General features: G+C 49.0%; 1 protein-coding gene and 1 long non-coding RNA gene across 19 annotated transcripts in view; one reads left to right on the forward strand and one right to left on the reverse strand.

Moving 5' to 3' along the window:
* The window catches only part of LOC140421791 (uncharacterized), an 864,226-nt gene extending 849,809 nt beyond the window's left edge, over positions 1-14,417 (reverse strand). For 2 of the 18 annotated variants that reach the window (XR_011947076.1, XM_072506673.1), the window contains exons 1-2: positions 6,165-6,337; positions 5,164-5,279 (exon numbers count right to left, since the gene is read on the reverse strand). Coding sequence is in view for 14 of the 18 variants with exons in the window: in XM_072506673.1 (XP_072362774.1) it covers positions 5,164-5,275 (112 nt within the window). In the remaining 4 variants the exon portion in view is untranslated. The other 16 variants (XM_072506668.1, XM_072506661.1, XM_072506662.1 and 13 more) reach the window with 16 other exon arrangements.
* Positions 1-14,679, forward strand: part of LOC140421854 (uncharacterized) — a 514,775-nt gene that overhangs the window by 71,187 nt on the left and 428,909 nt on the right. The window lies entirely within an intron of this gene.

Here is a 14,679-nt window from a genome sequence, read left to right on the forward strand (position 1 = left end):
AAACCCTTTAGTTGTAAACATCAGAAAAGAGACCATCCTTTAAGTCAGACAAATAAATGGATCAAGTTGAGGGAGCAAAGGATGTCACTGTCTTCGCGAGAGACCTGGGCCAACCTTTCCAGAGTCTGCACCCTCCCTGGATTCACTTCCTTTCCCTCCAGTTCCTGCAAGTCAATCATTTAAGCTCAGAATGAGAAAAGACGTGTTTTATTCACAGATGTGGGACAGAGGATGACATTTTAGCTTGTGTGAAGCTTAATCTTCAGTCACAGATGGAGCAGCAGTAGATTTGCTGGGCAGGAATGAGCAGATTCACAAGCTCCAGACTCAGACAATAGAGGAAGCTCCTTGTCGCCATTAGTACAAAGCTCATATATTGATTGGCTGCAATCAGACCTGTTGAGTTAATCTGGCATTTTCAGGTTTAACTCTACATTACACACACTTTTAATCCACTAATTTGATTTATTGAACCACTGTACCATCAACTACCAGGAGCAGTGTGTTAATGTTTTAGCTATTCCGGCCTTGGGTGACTGTGTGGAGTTTGTACATTCTCCCCGTGTCTGTGTGGGTTTCCTCCGGGTGCTCCAGTTTTCTCCCACTGTCCAAAGATGTGCAGGTTAGGTGGATTGGCCATGCTAAATTGCCCCTTAGTGCCCAAACAAAGGTTAGGTGGTGTTACTGGGTACAGGGATAGGGTGGAGGCATGGGTTTAAGTAGGGTGCCGTTTCCGAGGGCCGAGCAGGCGAGATGGGCCGAATGGCCTCCTTCTGCACGTAAATTCTATGATTCTGTAGGATTTTCTCTCTCAGTCTCATCCGATGGGTCTGTCTGGTGGTATTTGCCTGCTGGTAGCACAGTGGTTAGCACTGTTGCGCCACAGCGCCAGGCCTCCGAGTTAAATTCCCACTTGGGTCACTGTCTGTGCGGATTCTGCACGTTCTCTCCATGTCTGCATGGGTTTCCTCCAGGTGCTCCGGTTTCCTCCCTCATGTCCTGAAAGGCGTACATTTAGGTGAATTGGACATTCTGAATTCTCCCTCTGCATACCCGAACAGGCACCGGAGTGTGGTGACTAGGGGCTTGTCACAGCAACTTCATTGAGCCTACTTGTGACAATAAATATTATCATGAGTTTGTGTATTTTAAGGAGCAGGTAGAACTTCCTTAGTTCGTCCTGTTGTCGCCTCAGATATTCTATCTGTTTTTGGTTAATGTGTGGAGTCTTTGAGTTCTTCCAGTCTGTCTCCAACTCTCCTTCCTGTCTCGGGTATATGGGTCTAGGTAGCTTGGTGTTGTGATTCGTGTTGTTTAGTTGCCTGTCTGTCTCCAGCAGGTATTGTTGTCTCTCGATAATGACGGTGTTGTTGTCCTTGTCTTCTGGTCTTATGAACATATCCGTGTTGGATCCAAGCTCGCGGATTGTCTGTCTTTCTCTCCGGGTAAGATTCTGTTAGTCTCTTGTATTTCACTGTGACAGGGCAGAGACCTGATTGAAGGGATTCAAACATGGGAGTTCTGGGAAAGATGGGCAAGGATTTGGGAGGTGGCAACATGTTCAAAGAGTTTGGAGAGGGAAGGGAGGTTGAAGAAGGGACAGTAATTTATAAGGATGGCAGGGTCAAGGGTTTATTTTATTGTGGAGGGGGTGAAGATGGCAGATTTGAAGGACAGAGGGACAGTACCTGAAGAGAGAGAAATGTTGACAATATCCATGGAGACAGGGTAGTTGGCAGATCAGTAGCTTAGTGGGAATAGGGTCGATGGAGCAGGAGCTGGGTCTCATGGACAAGATGAGCTCTGAGAGGGCATGAGCCGAGATGGGAGAGAAACTAGAGGAAGATGTGGGTTCAGGGCTCGGGAAAGGATGAAATTTAGAGACAGTTTGGTCCGGTGGGCTTGTGGGAGGGAGGGAAGCAGCAGAGGCAGCCGATCGGATTTACTCAATCTCAGTCACAAAGAAGCTCCACAAGCTCCTCACACGTCTTGTTGGAGGTGAGGATGGAAGAGACAGGGGAGAGCGAGAGTACTTCAAACGCAACTAACTTGTGTCAGAGATATTAAAAAGTTTCAACACTGTGCATTTAACACAAATCTAATTTATTTGACTTTTAGCGTAAATATTAGCCCTTGTAAATGAGCAGGAGACCCAAATGAACATGGTTCAGTCCTGAAAGTGAGTAACAGAAAAATTCAATCTCTGCAGTTATTTGTGGACTTGTTGGTGTCTCAGGAGGTGGGATGAAGTGCCGAATCCCTTCCCACACTTGAAGCAAGTGAACGGTCTCTCCCCAGTGTGAACTTGCTGGTGCTTCTGCAGGGCGGATGACTCAGTGAATCCCTTCCCACACATCGAGCAGGTGAACGGCCTCTCCCCTGTATGAATTCGCTGGTGCTTCTGCAGGTTGAATGACTGAGTGAATCCCTTCCCACACCAGGAGCAGACGAATGGCCTCTCCCCAGTGTGAATGCGCTGATGTACAGTGAGGTGAGATGATCGTCGAAACCCAGTCCCGCAGTGAGAGCATCTAAACGGTCTCTCATCAGTGTGAACACGTTGATGGTGAGTCAGTTCCCTGGAACTTGTAAAGCACTTCCCGCAGTCTGGACATTGAAACGGTCTTTCATCAGTGTGAATTCGCTGGTGACTGAGCAGGTCGGATGACTGGGTGAATCCTTTTCCACACTCGGAGCAGGTGAATGTTCTCTCCCCAGTGTGAATTCGCTGGTGCTTCTCCAGGTCATGTGATTGCGTGAATCGTTTCTCACACTTGGAGCAGCTGAATGGTCTCTCCCCAGTGTGAATTCGCTGATGCCTCTGCAGGTCAGATGATCGAGTGAATCCCTTCCCACACCTGGCGCAGATGAATGGCCTCTCCCCAGTGTGACTTCGCTGATGTACAGTGAGGTCAGATGATTGTCTGAACCCAGTCCCGCAGTGAGTGCACCTAAACGGTCTCTCGTCAGTGTGAACACGTTGATGGCGAATCAGTTCACCAGAACGTTTATAGCACTTCCCGCAGTCTGGACAATGAAACGGTCTCTCATCAGTGTGAATTCGCTGGTGACTCAACAGGTGGGTTGAAAAAGAAAATCCCTTCCCACACTTGGAGCAGGTGAATGGCCTCTCCCCAGTGTGACTGTGTCGATGAGTTTCCAGCTTGGATGGGGAAGTGAATCCTTTCCCACAGTCCGCACATTTCCACGGTTTCTCCTCAGTGTGACTGCATTTGTGGCTTGTGAGGTCTGTTGGAGCGAATCCTCGTCCACACAAACAAATCATGTACGGTTTCTCCCCACTGTCAACGATGCTTTCTCCTTCCATGTTCAAAATCCGCTGATATTCAGGATATGATAAATTGAGGACTCTGTCAGATCCTGATGTGATGTTTGGTTCGAGTTTCCGGACTTGGAAGCCTCCCCTTCGAACACCCTGTGAAACGGATTTAAAAACAGAAAATAGGGAGTGAGAGAGAACCCACAAAAACATGTTGTGAAATTGAGCTGAATGAATCTGGTCATCTGTGGGGCCAGTACTGGGAAAAAGTGACCATGAAAATGGCTGGATTGTCATAAAACCCAACTGGCCTCTTTGGGAGGAGAGAGAAAGAGGCGAAGAGGGATTTTGTATATCTACAAGACATATTAAGAGAGTAGTTGGCAAAGCAAATTCGATCTGAGCTTCATCAAGAGTAATATTGACACCGAAACTATGCTTCTGGTGGCACAGTGATTAGCACTGCTGCCTCACAGCGCCAGGGACCCGGGTTCAATTCCGGCCTTGGTGACTGTCTGTGTGGAGTTTGCACTTTCTCCCCGTGTCTGCGTGGGTTTCCACCCGGTGCTCGGGTTTCCTCCAACAGTCCAAAGAAGGGCAAGTTAGGTGGATTGGCCTTGATAAATTGCCCATTAGGCAAATGCGCAGGTTAGGTGGGGCTATGGGGTTACAGGGATAGGGTAGGGGTGTGGACCTAGGCAGGGTGCCCTTTCAGAGAATCGGTGCAAACTTGATGGGCCGAATGGCCTCCTTCTGCACTGTAGGAATTCTATGGTTCTAATTCTATTCTATGAATCTTTATAAAGCTCTGGTCACCATTCTTCAGGAAGGATGGGAAGGTTCTTGGAGAAGGTGCAGAGGAGATTTACCAGAATGGTTCCAGTAAAGGAGGTTGAGGGAGATTTGATTCAGGTACACAAGATTGCGCCAGGTTTCCATCGGGTGGACAAAGAAACTCTGTTTCCATTCACTGATCATACAAGCAGTCGGGACACAGTTTTAAAGTTTTGGGTAAAACCTAGGTTGAACTATATAAGATCCTGAGGGGTCTTGACAGGGTGGATGTGGAAGGATGTTTCCTTTTGTGGGAGAATCGAGAACATCACTGTTGCAAAATAAGGAGTCGCACATTTCAGATGGAGATGAGGATTTTTTTTTTTCTTGAGGGCTGTAAGACTTTGGAAGTCGCGTCCTAAAAAGGCAGTGGAAGCAGAGACCTTGAATATTTTTAAGGCACGGCTGGATAGTTTCTTGATGAGCAAAGGGGTGAAAGGTCATCAGGGGTAGACAAGAATGTGGAGTTGAGGTTAGAATGAGATCAGCCGCAATCTTATTGAATGCTGAGCAGGCTCGAGGGGCCAAGTGGCTTGTTCCGAGTTTGTATGTAAAAGGTACAGGAGATAGGAGGTGATGTGAGATATATTTTTACACAGCGAGTGGCAATGACCTGATACTTGCTGCCTATGAGGGAGTTTGAAAATAGACACAATGAATGATTTGATTTCAAAAGGAAATCGGATAGACATCTGAGGGAAATAAACCTGCGAGGATACAGGAATAGAGCAGGAGAATGGGACTGACTGGATTGCTCCAGAGAGATAGCATGGATTCAATGGGCCGAAAGCCATTTTCTGTGTCATCATGTCTCTGACTCTGTTGTGTAATCTAGTTTTGTAATTTAACCCCGGAGGGTTCAGATATAACTCAGGGAAATCTGTGCTACACTCCCTCCGAGGCCATTCTATCCTTCCTCAGGTTTGTTGCCCAGAACTGAACACAGTTCTCCAAGTTTGGCCTAACCAGGGTTTGTGAATCTCGGGGCTTTTGCAGTCACACTGAGACCTGAAATCTTCCCTCACAGACAGAACAGACAAACCTTTTACCTTCCACACCCAGATGCTGCTGATATTCAGGTTCTGATGAATCGAGTGACTCTGTCAGATTGCGATGTGACGTTTGGTTTGCTTTTCCCGTCTCTTCAACCTCTACTTCCATTATCCTGTAAATTTACAGAAACCTCAGTCAGTTTTGGATAGAAATTCACAACATTCTCTCCTCACCAACTTTGATTAAATGTATTCCTGGAAGTTTGATCACATGACCTGCCCCTATCCTCCAGCCATTAATCGGTCAACACATCCATCCTTGTGACACACTGCCTTCCTCGGCCAATTGGGAAGCAAAAGGACTCATTACCTCACAGGACAGGGATTGACTGTCAGCCAAACAACCTTTATCCATTTTCAATATTTTTATATCCTTGGAAGAGAAATATTCTAAGAAAATTACAAAAAAATCTTCTTTACTGTCCCAATGATTTCCCAGAGACACCAAAATCTTTTTTAACTGTCCTCATGATTTCCCAGACTCGAATCTCACCAAGACAGAAGGTTAAATTTGAATTCATTTAAAGTCTACTGAAGACCCTGAAACCACTGTTGATTGTTGCAAAGACCCATCTGGTTCACTCATGTCCTTCAGTGAAGGAAATCTTCTATCCTTACCTGGTCTGGCCTACATGTGACTCCAGATCCATTCAGCTTGTTGACTCTTAAAATGCTCTCTGAGATGCACTCAGTTCAATGAGTGCTGGGCAGTGAATGCTGGCCCAGCCAGCGACACCCACATCCCGGAAATAAATGGAAAACAAAATTTCCACCCTTACCTGGCCTACACGATTCCAAACCACAGCAATGTGGTTGACTCTTTAAATGCCCTCCGAGATGGCCGAGCAAGCCACTCAGTTCAAGGGAAATTAGGGATGGGCAATAAATGTTGGATCAGCCAGTGACTCTGAATAAAATAAAATGCTGGAGATTCCAATCAGTGAATCCGGGAGAGTTGGCATCCGCTCCAGGCTCGCAGCGCATGCGCCCTGCGGTACCTTGTCCTCTGTAAAGATGGCGGCCAGTAACCCGGGCCTGTCACCGCTCAGCTCTCACTCTGTTCGGTGCTGTTTAAGACGGGACCGTTAACATTTTCCTCGGGAGTTGAAGCCTCCACGGGGTATTTATGAAGCCTCCCGGCTCACTCCGCAGCTTCTATTGTTCCCCAGCCACCCACCGGCTCCAATCCTGAAAGTTGCTCGATGGCTTCTTCTCCGCTCCTCGCACCGTCAGCGACAACCTGAACCGCGCATGCGCCAGTCACAGCCCGAACCGCGCATGCGCCAGTCACGGCCCGAACGCGCATGCTCCAGTCACAGCCGGACTCTGCGAATGTGCGCGGAGGGTCTGTGATGTGGATAGAGCACATTCTCAGCTGCAACGCTGTTACTGGGTGTGATTGACAACAGACCAAACACGGACAGTGAGATGTTAACGTGTTGGGGTCTGAGCAGGTTAAGGTGAACAGTGGTTTTTGTCTTCCTGGACAGAACAGTTAAGCTACCCCTCGCCAATAACAATGTGCTGAAATTGGATCAAATAGTTTGATTTTAAAGTTCGAGTGTTGACCAGTGGGAAAACTGAGGACATTTTTTTGCACACGTGAACTGTCCCTCTGAACTGCACATTAGATTAATTAATGACTAAATCATATTTATTCTTATCCAGTGGAAACATCTTCCACTTGTCGATCATATCAAACCTGTTCATAATCTTACAGGATCAGGTCATCCTTCATTCCCTTTTCCAGAGAAAAGGTTTACACCCTGTCCAATCTTTCTTGCTGGGTACAACCTGCCAGTTCAGGCATAATTCAAATATCTTTTCCTGCATCTTTTCCAGTCCTTCGAGATCCATTTTACAATATGGAGACTTTAACTAACCTGAGCAGCAAACTCACCGTTGTCCACAAATGCCTGTATGTTGCAGTATTTTAGTCATTTTATTGTTAGCTGAATGTAAGATGGGACAGAATAAGACCCAACGAGCCAGTCTGTAACACTGTAGAACATCTACAAACTTACCTCTTCCCTGTACTGCTAAATAGTTGACTTTTTCACTCTTAACCTGTCAGCTATGTCATGAAGAATAATGTGTCAGAGAAAGACTGGATTTCAGCTTGGTGACACCAGGCCAGACTAAATTTTAGTTCATAGGTTTGTTGAGCTAATTTCTCCACATCATAAGATGCCACTGACGATTCCTGAACTGTCAAACCAACGGAAAGAATTTATATTTACCCTCTGTTCATCTTAAAAGTGTTGATTCTGCTGTTACTGTCACTGTTTTAAAAAAAAAAAATGTTTTATTGAAATTTTTTTCCATCAAAATGTTTTCCCTTTACAGATCAAACATAACAAAGAACAAAGAAATGTACAGCACAGGAACAGGCCCTTCGGCCCTCCAAGCCCGTGCCGACCATACTGCCCGACTAAACTACAATCTTCTACACTTCCTGGGTCCGTATCCTTCTATTCCCATCCTATTCATATATTTGTCAAGATGCCCCTTAAATGTCCCTATCGTCCCTGCTTCCACCACCTCCTCCGGTAGTGAGTTCCAGGCACCCACTACCCTCTGCGTAAAAAACTTGCCTCGTACATCTACTCTAAACCTTGCCCCTCTCACCTTAAACCTATGCCCCCTAGTAATTGACCCCTCTACCCTGGGGAAAAGCCTCTGACTATCCACTCTGTCTATGCCCCTCATAATTTTGTATACCTCTATCAGGTCGCCCCTCAACCTCCTTCGTTCCAGTGAGAACAAACCGAGTTTATTCAATCGCTCCTCATAGCTTATGCCCTCCATACCAGGCAACATTCTGGTAAATCTCTTCTGCACCCTCTCTAAAGCCTCCACATCCTTCTGGTAGTGTGGCGACCAGAATTGAACACTATACTCCAAGTGTGGCCTAACTAAGGTTCTATACAGCTGCAACATGACTTGCCAATTCTTATACTCAATGCCCCGGCCAATGAAGGCAAGCATGCCGTATGCCTTCTTGACTACCTTCTACACCTGTGTTGCCCCTTTCAATGACCTGTGGACCTGTACTCCTAGATCTCTTTGACTTTCAATACTCTTGAGGGTTCTACCATTCACTGTATATTCCCTACCTGCATTAGCCCTTCCAAAATGCATTACCTCACATTTGTCCGGATTAAACTCCATCTGCCATCTCTCCGCCCAAGTCTCCAGACAATCTAAATCCTGCTGTATCCTCTGACAGTCCTCATCGCTATCCGCAATTCCACCAACCTTTGTGTCGTCTGCAAACTTACTAATCAGACCAGTTACATTTTCCTCCAAATCATTTATATATACTACAAACAGCAAAGGTCCCAACACTGATCCCTGTGGAACACCACTGGTCACAGCCCTCCAATTAGAAAAGCATCCCTCCATTGCATAACAGTAAAGAAAGTTTAACAATAAACAAATGGCTAATCAACATGGTAATCTAATCGTTTAACATAAACTAAAACTTCCACCCCCCCCCCCCCCCCCTCCCCCCTGGGTTGCTGCTGCTGGTCATCTGTCTTCCCTCTAACGTTCCCCTAGGTAGTCGAGGAATGGCTGCCACCGCCTGGTGAACCCTTGAGCTGATCCTCTCAGGGCAAACTTTATCCGCTCCAGTTTTATGAACCCCGCCATATCGTTTACCCAGGCCTCCAGTCCGGGTGGTTTCGCCTCCTTCCACATGAGTAGAATCCTACGCCGGGCTACTAGGGACGCAAAGGCCACAACGTCGGCCTCTTTCGCCTCCTGCACTCCCGGCTCATCCGCAACTCCAAATAGAGCTAGCCCCCAGCCTGGTTTGACCCGGGCCTTCACCACCTTAGAAATCACTCCCGTCACTCCCTTCCAATACCCCTCCAGTGCCGGGCACGACCAAAACATATGTGCGTGGTTTGCCGGGCTTCCGCCGCACCTCCCACACTTGTCCTCCACTCCAAAGAACCTGCTCAGTCTTGCTCCCGTTATGTGTGCTCTATGTAGCACCTTGAATAAATCAGGCTAAGCCTGGCGCACGAGGAAGAGGAATTTACCCTGCTTAGGGCATCAGCCCACATACCCTCCTCTATCTCCTCCCCTAGCTCTTCTTCCCACTTTTAATTCGCCCACCAACTCCTCCCCCTCTTCCCTCATCTCTCGGTATATCTCTGACACCTTGCCCTCTCCGACCCACACCCCCAAAAGCACTCTGTCCTGAATCCCCTGTACCGGGAGCAGCGGAAATTCCCTCACCTGTTGTCTTGTGAACGCCCTCACCTGCATATATCTAAGGAAGTTCCCCCGGGGCAACTTATACTTTTCCTCCAATGCTCCCAAGCTCGCAAACGTCCCATCTATAAATAAATCTCCCACCCTCATAATTCCCAACTGGTGCCAGCTCTGAAATCCTCCATCCATTCTTCCTGGGGCAAACCTATGTTTGTTCCTGATTGGGGAACCACCAGGGCTCCCCGCACACCTCTCGGTTGCCTCCATTGTCCCCAGATATTCAATGTTGCCGCCACCACCGGGTTCGTGGTAAACTTTTTTGGTGAGAGCGGTAGCGGCGCCATCACCAGCGCCTCTAAGCTCGTCCCTTTACAGGACTTTCTCTCCAGTCTTTTCCACGCCGCTCCCTCTCCCTCCATCATCCATTTACGAATCATCGCCACATTAGCGGCCCAATAGTATTCGCCCAAATTCGGTAGCGCCAATCCTCCTCTGTCCCTGCTACGTTGTAGGAACCCCCTCCTTACCCTCGGGACTTTCCCTGCCCACACGAAGCTCGTGATGCTCCTGTCTATTTTTTAAAAAAAGGTCTGAGTGATTAGTATAGGGAGACATTGGAATACAAATAAGAACCTCGGGAGGACCATCATCTTAATTGCCTGCACTCTGCCCGCCAACGACAGAGGCTGCATGTCCCACTTCTTGAAGTCCTCCTCCATTTGTTCGACCAATCGTGTCAGATTAAGTCTGTGCAAGGTTCCCCAGCTCCTAGCGATCTGAATCCCCAGGTATCGGAAGTTTCTTTCCACTTTCCTTAGAGGCAGGCCTTCTATCTCTCTACTCTGGTCCCCTGGGTGTATCACGAATAGTTCACTCTTCCCCATGTTGAGCCTATATCCCGAGAAATCTCCGAACTCCCTCAACATCCGCATAACCTCTATCATCCCCCCCGCTGGGTCCGACACATACAACAGTAGGTTATCCGCGTATAGCGAGACTCGGTGTTCTTCTCCCCCTCGAATCACCCCTCTCCATTTCCTGGAGTCTCTCAACGCCATGGCCAGAGGTTCAATTGCCAACGCGAACAACAGTGGAGATAGCGGGCATCCCTGTCTTGTTCCCCTATATAATTGGAAATACTCCGATCTTTGCCGACCCGTGACTACACTTGCCGTTGGGGCCCCATAAAGAAGTTTGACCCAGCTAATAAACCCGTTCCCGAACCCAAACCTCCTTAACACCTCCCATAAATACTCCCACTCCACCCTATCAAATGCCTTCTCTGCATCCATTGCTGCCACTATCTCTGCCTCCCCCTCCACTGGGGGCATCATTAACACCCCTAATAGTCGTTGCACGTTGACATTCAGTTGTCTCCCCTTTACGAACCCTGTCTGGTCTTCGTGCACCACCCCCGGGACACAGTCCTCTATCCTCGATGCCAGTACCTTTGCCAGCAATTTGGAGTCCACATTCAATCATGAAATAGGTCTATAGGACCCGCACTGCAACGGATCTTTATCCCTCTTCAGAATTAGCGATATCGTTGCCTCCGACATTGTCGGGGGTAAAGTCCCTCCTTCCCTGGCCTCATTGAACGTCCTCACCAACAATGGGGCCAACAAGTCCACGTATTTTCTATAAAATTCCACCGGGAACCCGTCTGGTCCCGGAGCCTTCCCTGCTTGCATGTTCCCCAGGCTCTTAATAACCTCATCCACCCCAATCGGTGCACCCAGGCCTTCCACCTCCTGCTCCTCCACCCTCGGGAACCTCAATTGATCCAGGAACTGCCACATCCCCTCCTCTCCCTCTGGGGGTTGGGACCTATACAGTCCCTCATAAAAGGTCTTGAACACCTCGTTTATCTTCACTGCTCTTCGCACCGTGGCTCCCTTTTTGTCTCTAATTCCCCCTATCTCCCTCGCCGCTGTCCTCTTTCGCAACTGATGAGCCAGCAGGCGACTAGCCTTTTCCCCATATTCATACCTCCTCCCCTGTGCCTTCCTCCACAGCACCTCCGCCTTTCTGGTGGTCAGGAGGTCAAACTCCGTCTGGAGTCGTCTCCTCTCTCTGTACAGTCCCTCCTCCGGGGTCTCTGCAAATTCCCTATCCACCCTTAAAATCTCCCCCCGTAATCTTTCCCTTTCCTTGGCCTCTGTTTTCCCTTTGTGGGCCCCAATGGAGATCAGCTCTCCTCTGACCACCGCTTTTCGTGCTTCCCATACCACTCCCACACGGACCTCCCCGTCGTCATTGACCTCCAGGTATCTCTCAATACACCCCCGCACTCTTCCACACACTCCCTCGTCCGCCATCAATCCCACATCTAATCGCCAGAGTGCTCTCTGCTCCCTTTCCTCTCCTAGTTCCAGGTCCACCCAGTGTGGGGCATGGTCCGAAACCGCAATGGCTGAATACTCAGCTTCTTCCACCCTTGAGATCAACGACCTTCCCAGAACAAAAAAATCTATCCGGGAGTACACTTTATTGACATGGGAGAAGAAGGATAACGCCCTGGCCCTCGGTCTAAGAAATCGCCATGGATCCACTCCCCCCATTTGGTCCATAAACCCCTTGAGCACCTTGGCCGCTGCCGGCCTTCTTCCGGTCTTTGATCTGGATCTATCTAGCCCTGGGGTTACTGTCACTGTTAATCACACCCAGAACTGAACCATCTTCATTCTGACAATTGGGGTTTATTTTGAATCTCTGTAACTGAGCTGGGCTAGAGTTTAATATCTTGTTGTTTGTGAAATAAATCAACATTGTCTCAAACACACAGTGTCAAGTCCTTGATTTCTCTCGGGGGAAAGGAAATTAATTGATGGCCACGTGCCACCAGGCCGTGCCAGTCAGTCTTTTTGTTTGAAAAATAAGCATTTTATTGAGCCATTTATGGTTTTACAACAACAAAGTAAACAATGTGCACAAAAATATAACTATAGTGCAAAAGCCGTCTTCCTCCCTTACAGGTCCCACCTTTACTAACTAGAAGGTAGGGATGTGGAGGTAGTGGTCACAATGGATGCAGAGAAGGCTTTTGATCGGGTGGAATGGGAATATGTGTGGGAGATACAGGGGCGGTTTGGATTTGGATGGGGCTTTATTGACTGGGCCAGGCTGTTGTATCAGGCTCCTGTACGGACGAATAGGTCAACATCGAACTATTTCAGGCTGCATCGGAGGACGAGACAGGGATACCCACTCTCCCCACTAAGTAATTTATTTTTTCAAACAAATTCTGATAGCTCTGCAATTTCTGGAAACATTTTGATTGAAAGTGCTATTTAAAAAAAATAAAGATCTAGGGCGAAATTCTCCCCAACGGCGCGATGTCCGTCGACTGGCGCCCAAAACGGCGCCAATCAGATGGGCATCGCGCCGCCCCAAAGGTGCGGAATGCTCCACATCTTTGGGGGCCGAGCCCCAACATTGAGGGGCTAGGCTGGCGCCGGAGGGATTTCCGCCATGCCAGCTGGCGGAAACGGCGTTTGTTGCCCCGCCAGCTGGCGCGGAAATGACATGCGCGGGAGTGTCAGCGGCCACTGACAGTTTCCCACGCATGCGCAGTGGGGAGAGTCTCTTCCGCCTCCGCCATGGTGGAGGCCGTTGCGGAGGCGGAAGGGAAAGAGTGCCCCCACGGCACAGGCTCGCCCGCGGATCGGTGGGCCCCGATCGCAGGCCAGGCCACCGTGGGGGCACCCCCCGGGGCCAGTTCCGCTGGCGCACCCCCCAGGACCCCGGAGCCCGCCCACGCCGCCTTGTCCCGCCGGTAAATACCTACTTTCATTTACGCCGGCGGGACAGGCAATTTCTCGGCGGGACTTCGGCCCATCCGGGCCGGAGAATCGAGCGGGGGGGGGGGGGGGCCCGCCAACCGGCGCGGCCCGATTCCCGCCCCCGCCCAATCTCCGGTACCGGAGACTTCGGCAACCGGTGGGGGCGGGATTCACGGCGGCCAACGGCCATTCTCAGACCCACTGGGGGGTCGGAGAATGACGCCCCTAGTCTTTACAATATAATTACCTAATACACCAATTCACTAATGATAATCAATGTTCACTACAGAATAATCATAAATGTAATTGTTGTTTTTTGCTATGAAATCCATACATAGTTAATATAAAAAAGGTACAAAAGGTGAAATGGCTGCAGGAGGCACATGTTTGAAAGCTTCCTAGACCTTGTTTAAAATAAAGGGCTTCCTTGACCTTGTTACTAATGACAGTAAATACACTATGAAAATAACAATTTTAAAACTAAATGTGATTACACATGCGTACTTACAGCTTCTTACATCACAACAGTGAATATGTTTCAAAAGTACTCCATTGGCTTTAAAAGACTTCAGAAGGTCCAGTGGCAGTGCAAGGCTTTATAGAGATGTACAATTGTTCTAATAGTCCACAAACTAGGATATACCCCAGTCTCTGGATCTGGAAAGACTTCATCACCTGCGAATGTTTGCATTCAAAGAATTATCTTGCATCTTTGACTTTGTCTATATATATCTGTCTCGAGAACAGACCTCTTCATTCGCCTGAGGAAGGAGCAGTGCTCCGAAAGCGAGTGATTTGAAACAAACCTGTTGGACTTTAACCTGGTGTTGTAAGACTTCTATCTCTGGGATGATGCTGAAGGGTTTGCTCCAGATCAGGGGGCGGGGCTGGAGGACTGACCGAGCACAGATGGTCCTCCAGCCAATCAGATTGAACGGGATCCGGAGCAAAAGTTAGGGGTCTCACTTATTACGCATGCGCTCCACCCGGGCCTGTCTTGGGGAAAAGCCCGAGCAGCGTTCCCCGCGTTCGAGCTTCGTATTCGGGGCTTGGGGCCTACACGGAGTGTTTATGAAGCCTCCCGACCCATCCACCGGCTCCATCCCTCCCTCATCACTCAGCGAGCGGAATCTGACCGGCGAAAGATTTCCACCCGACCGCCTGAATCTTCAGCTGCCATCGGTACTGCGCATGCTCCAAATCACGTGAGAGACTGGGGCTCAGCCCCGCCTCACATTCACTCCGATTGGTTGGAGGACCCACTGCAACCACTCGGTCCTCCAGGCCCACCTCTCTCTTCCTATTGGTCCAGAGCTGCCGTCAATCAGCCCCTGGGCATTGTGAGCTGGAGCATGCGCAGTGCCGATGCTGGACTTGGCCGGGAGGTTTCACTGAAACCCGGTGGAGGTTCCAAACCCCAATAAGAAGTTTCCGGGCCCGGGTTTGCATCGAGCGGCGGGACAGCTGCGGCCTGCTCCCGGTGACAGGCCTGAGTTAACGGCCGCCG

Source organism: Scyliorhinus torazame, chromosome 5 (genome assembly GCF_047496885.1).
Source record: "Scyliorhinus torazame isolate Kashiwa2021f chromosome 5, sScyTor2.1, whole genome shotgun sequence".
NCBI lineage: Eukaryota > Metazoa > Chordata > Chondrichthyes > Carcharhiniformes > Scyliorhinidae > Scyliorhinus > Scyliorhinus torazame.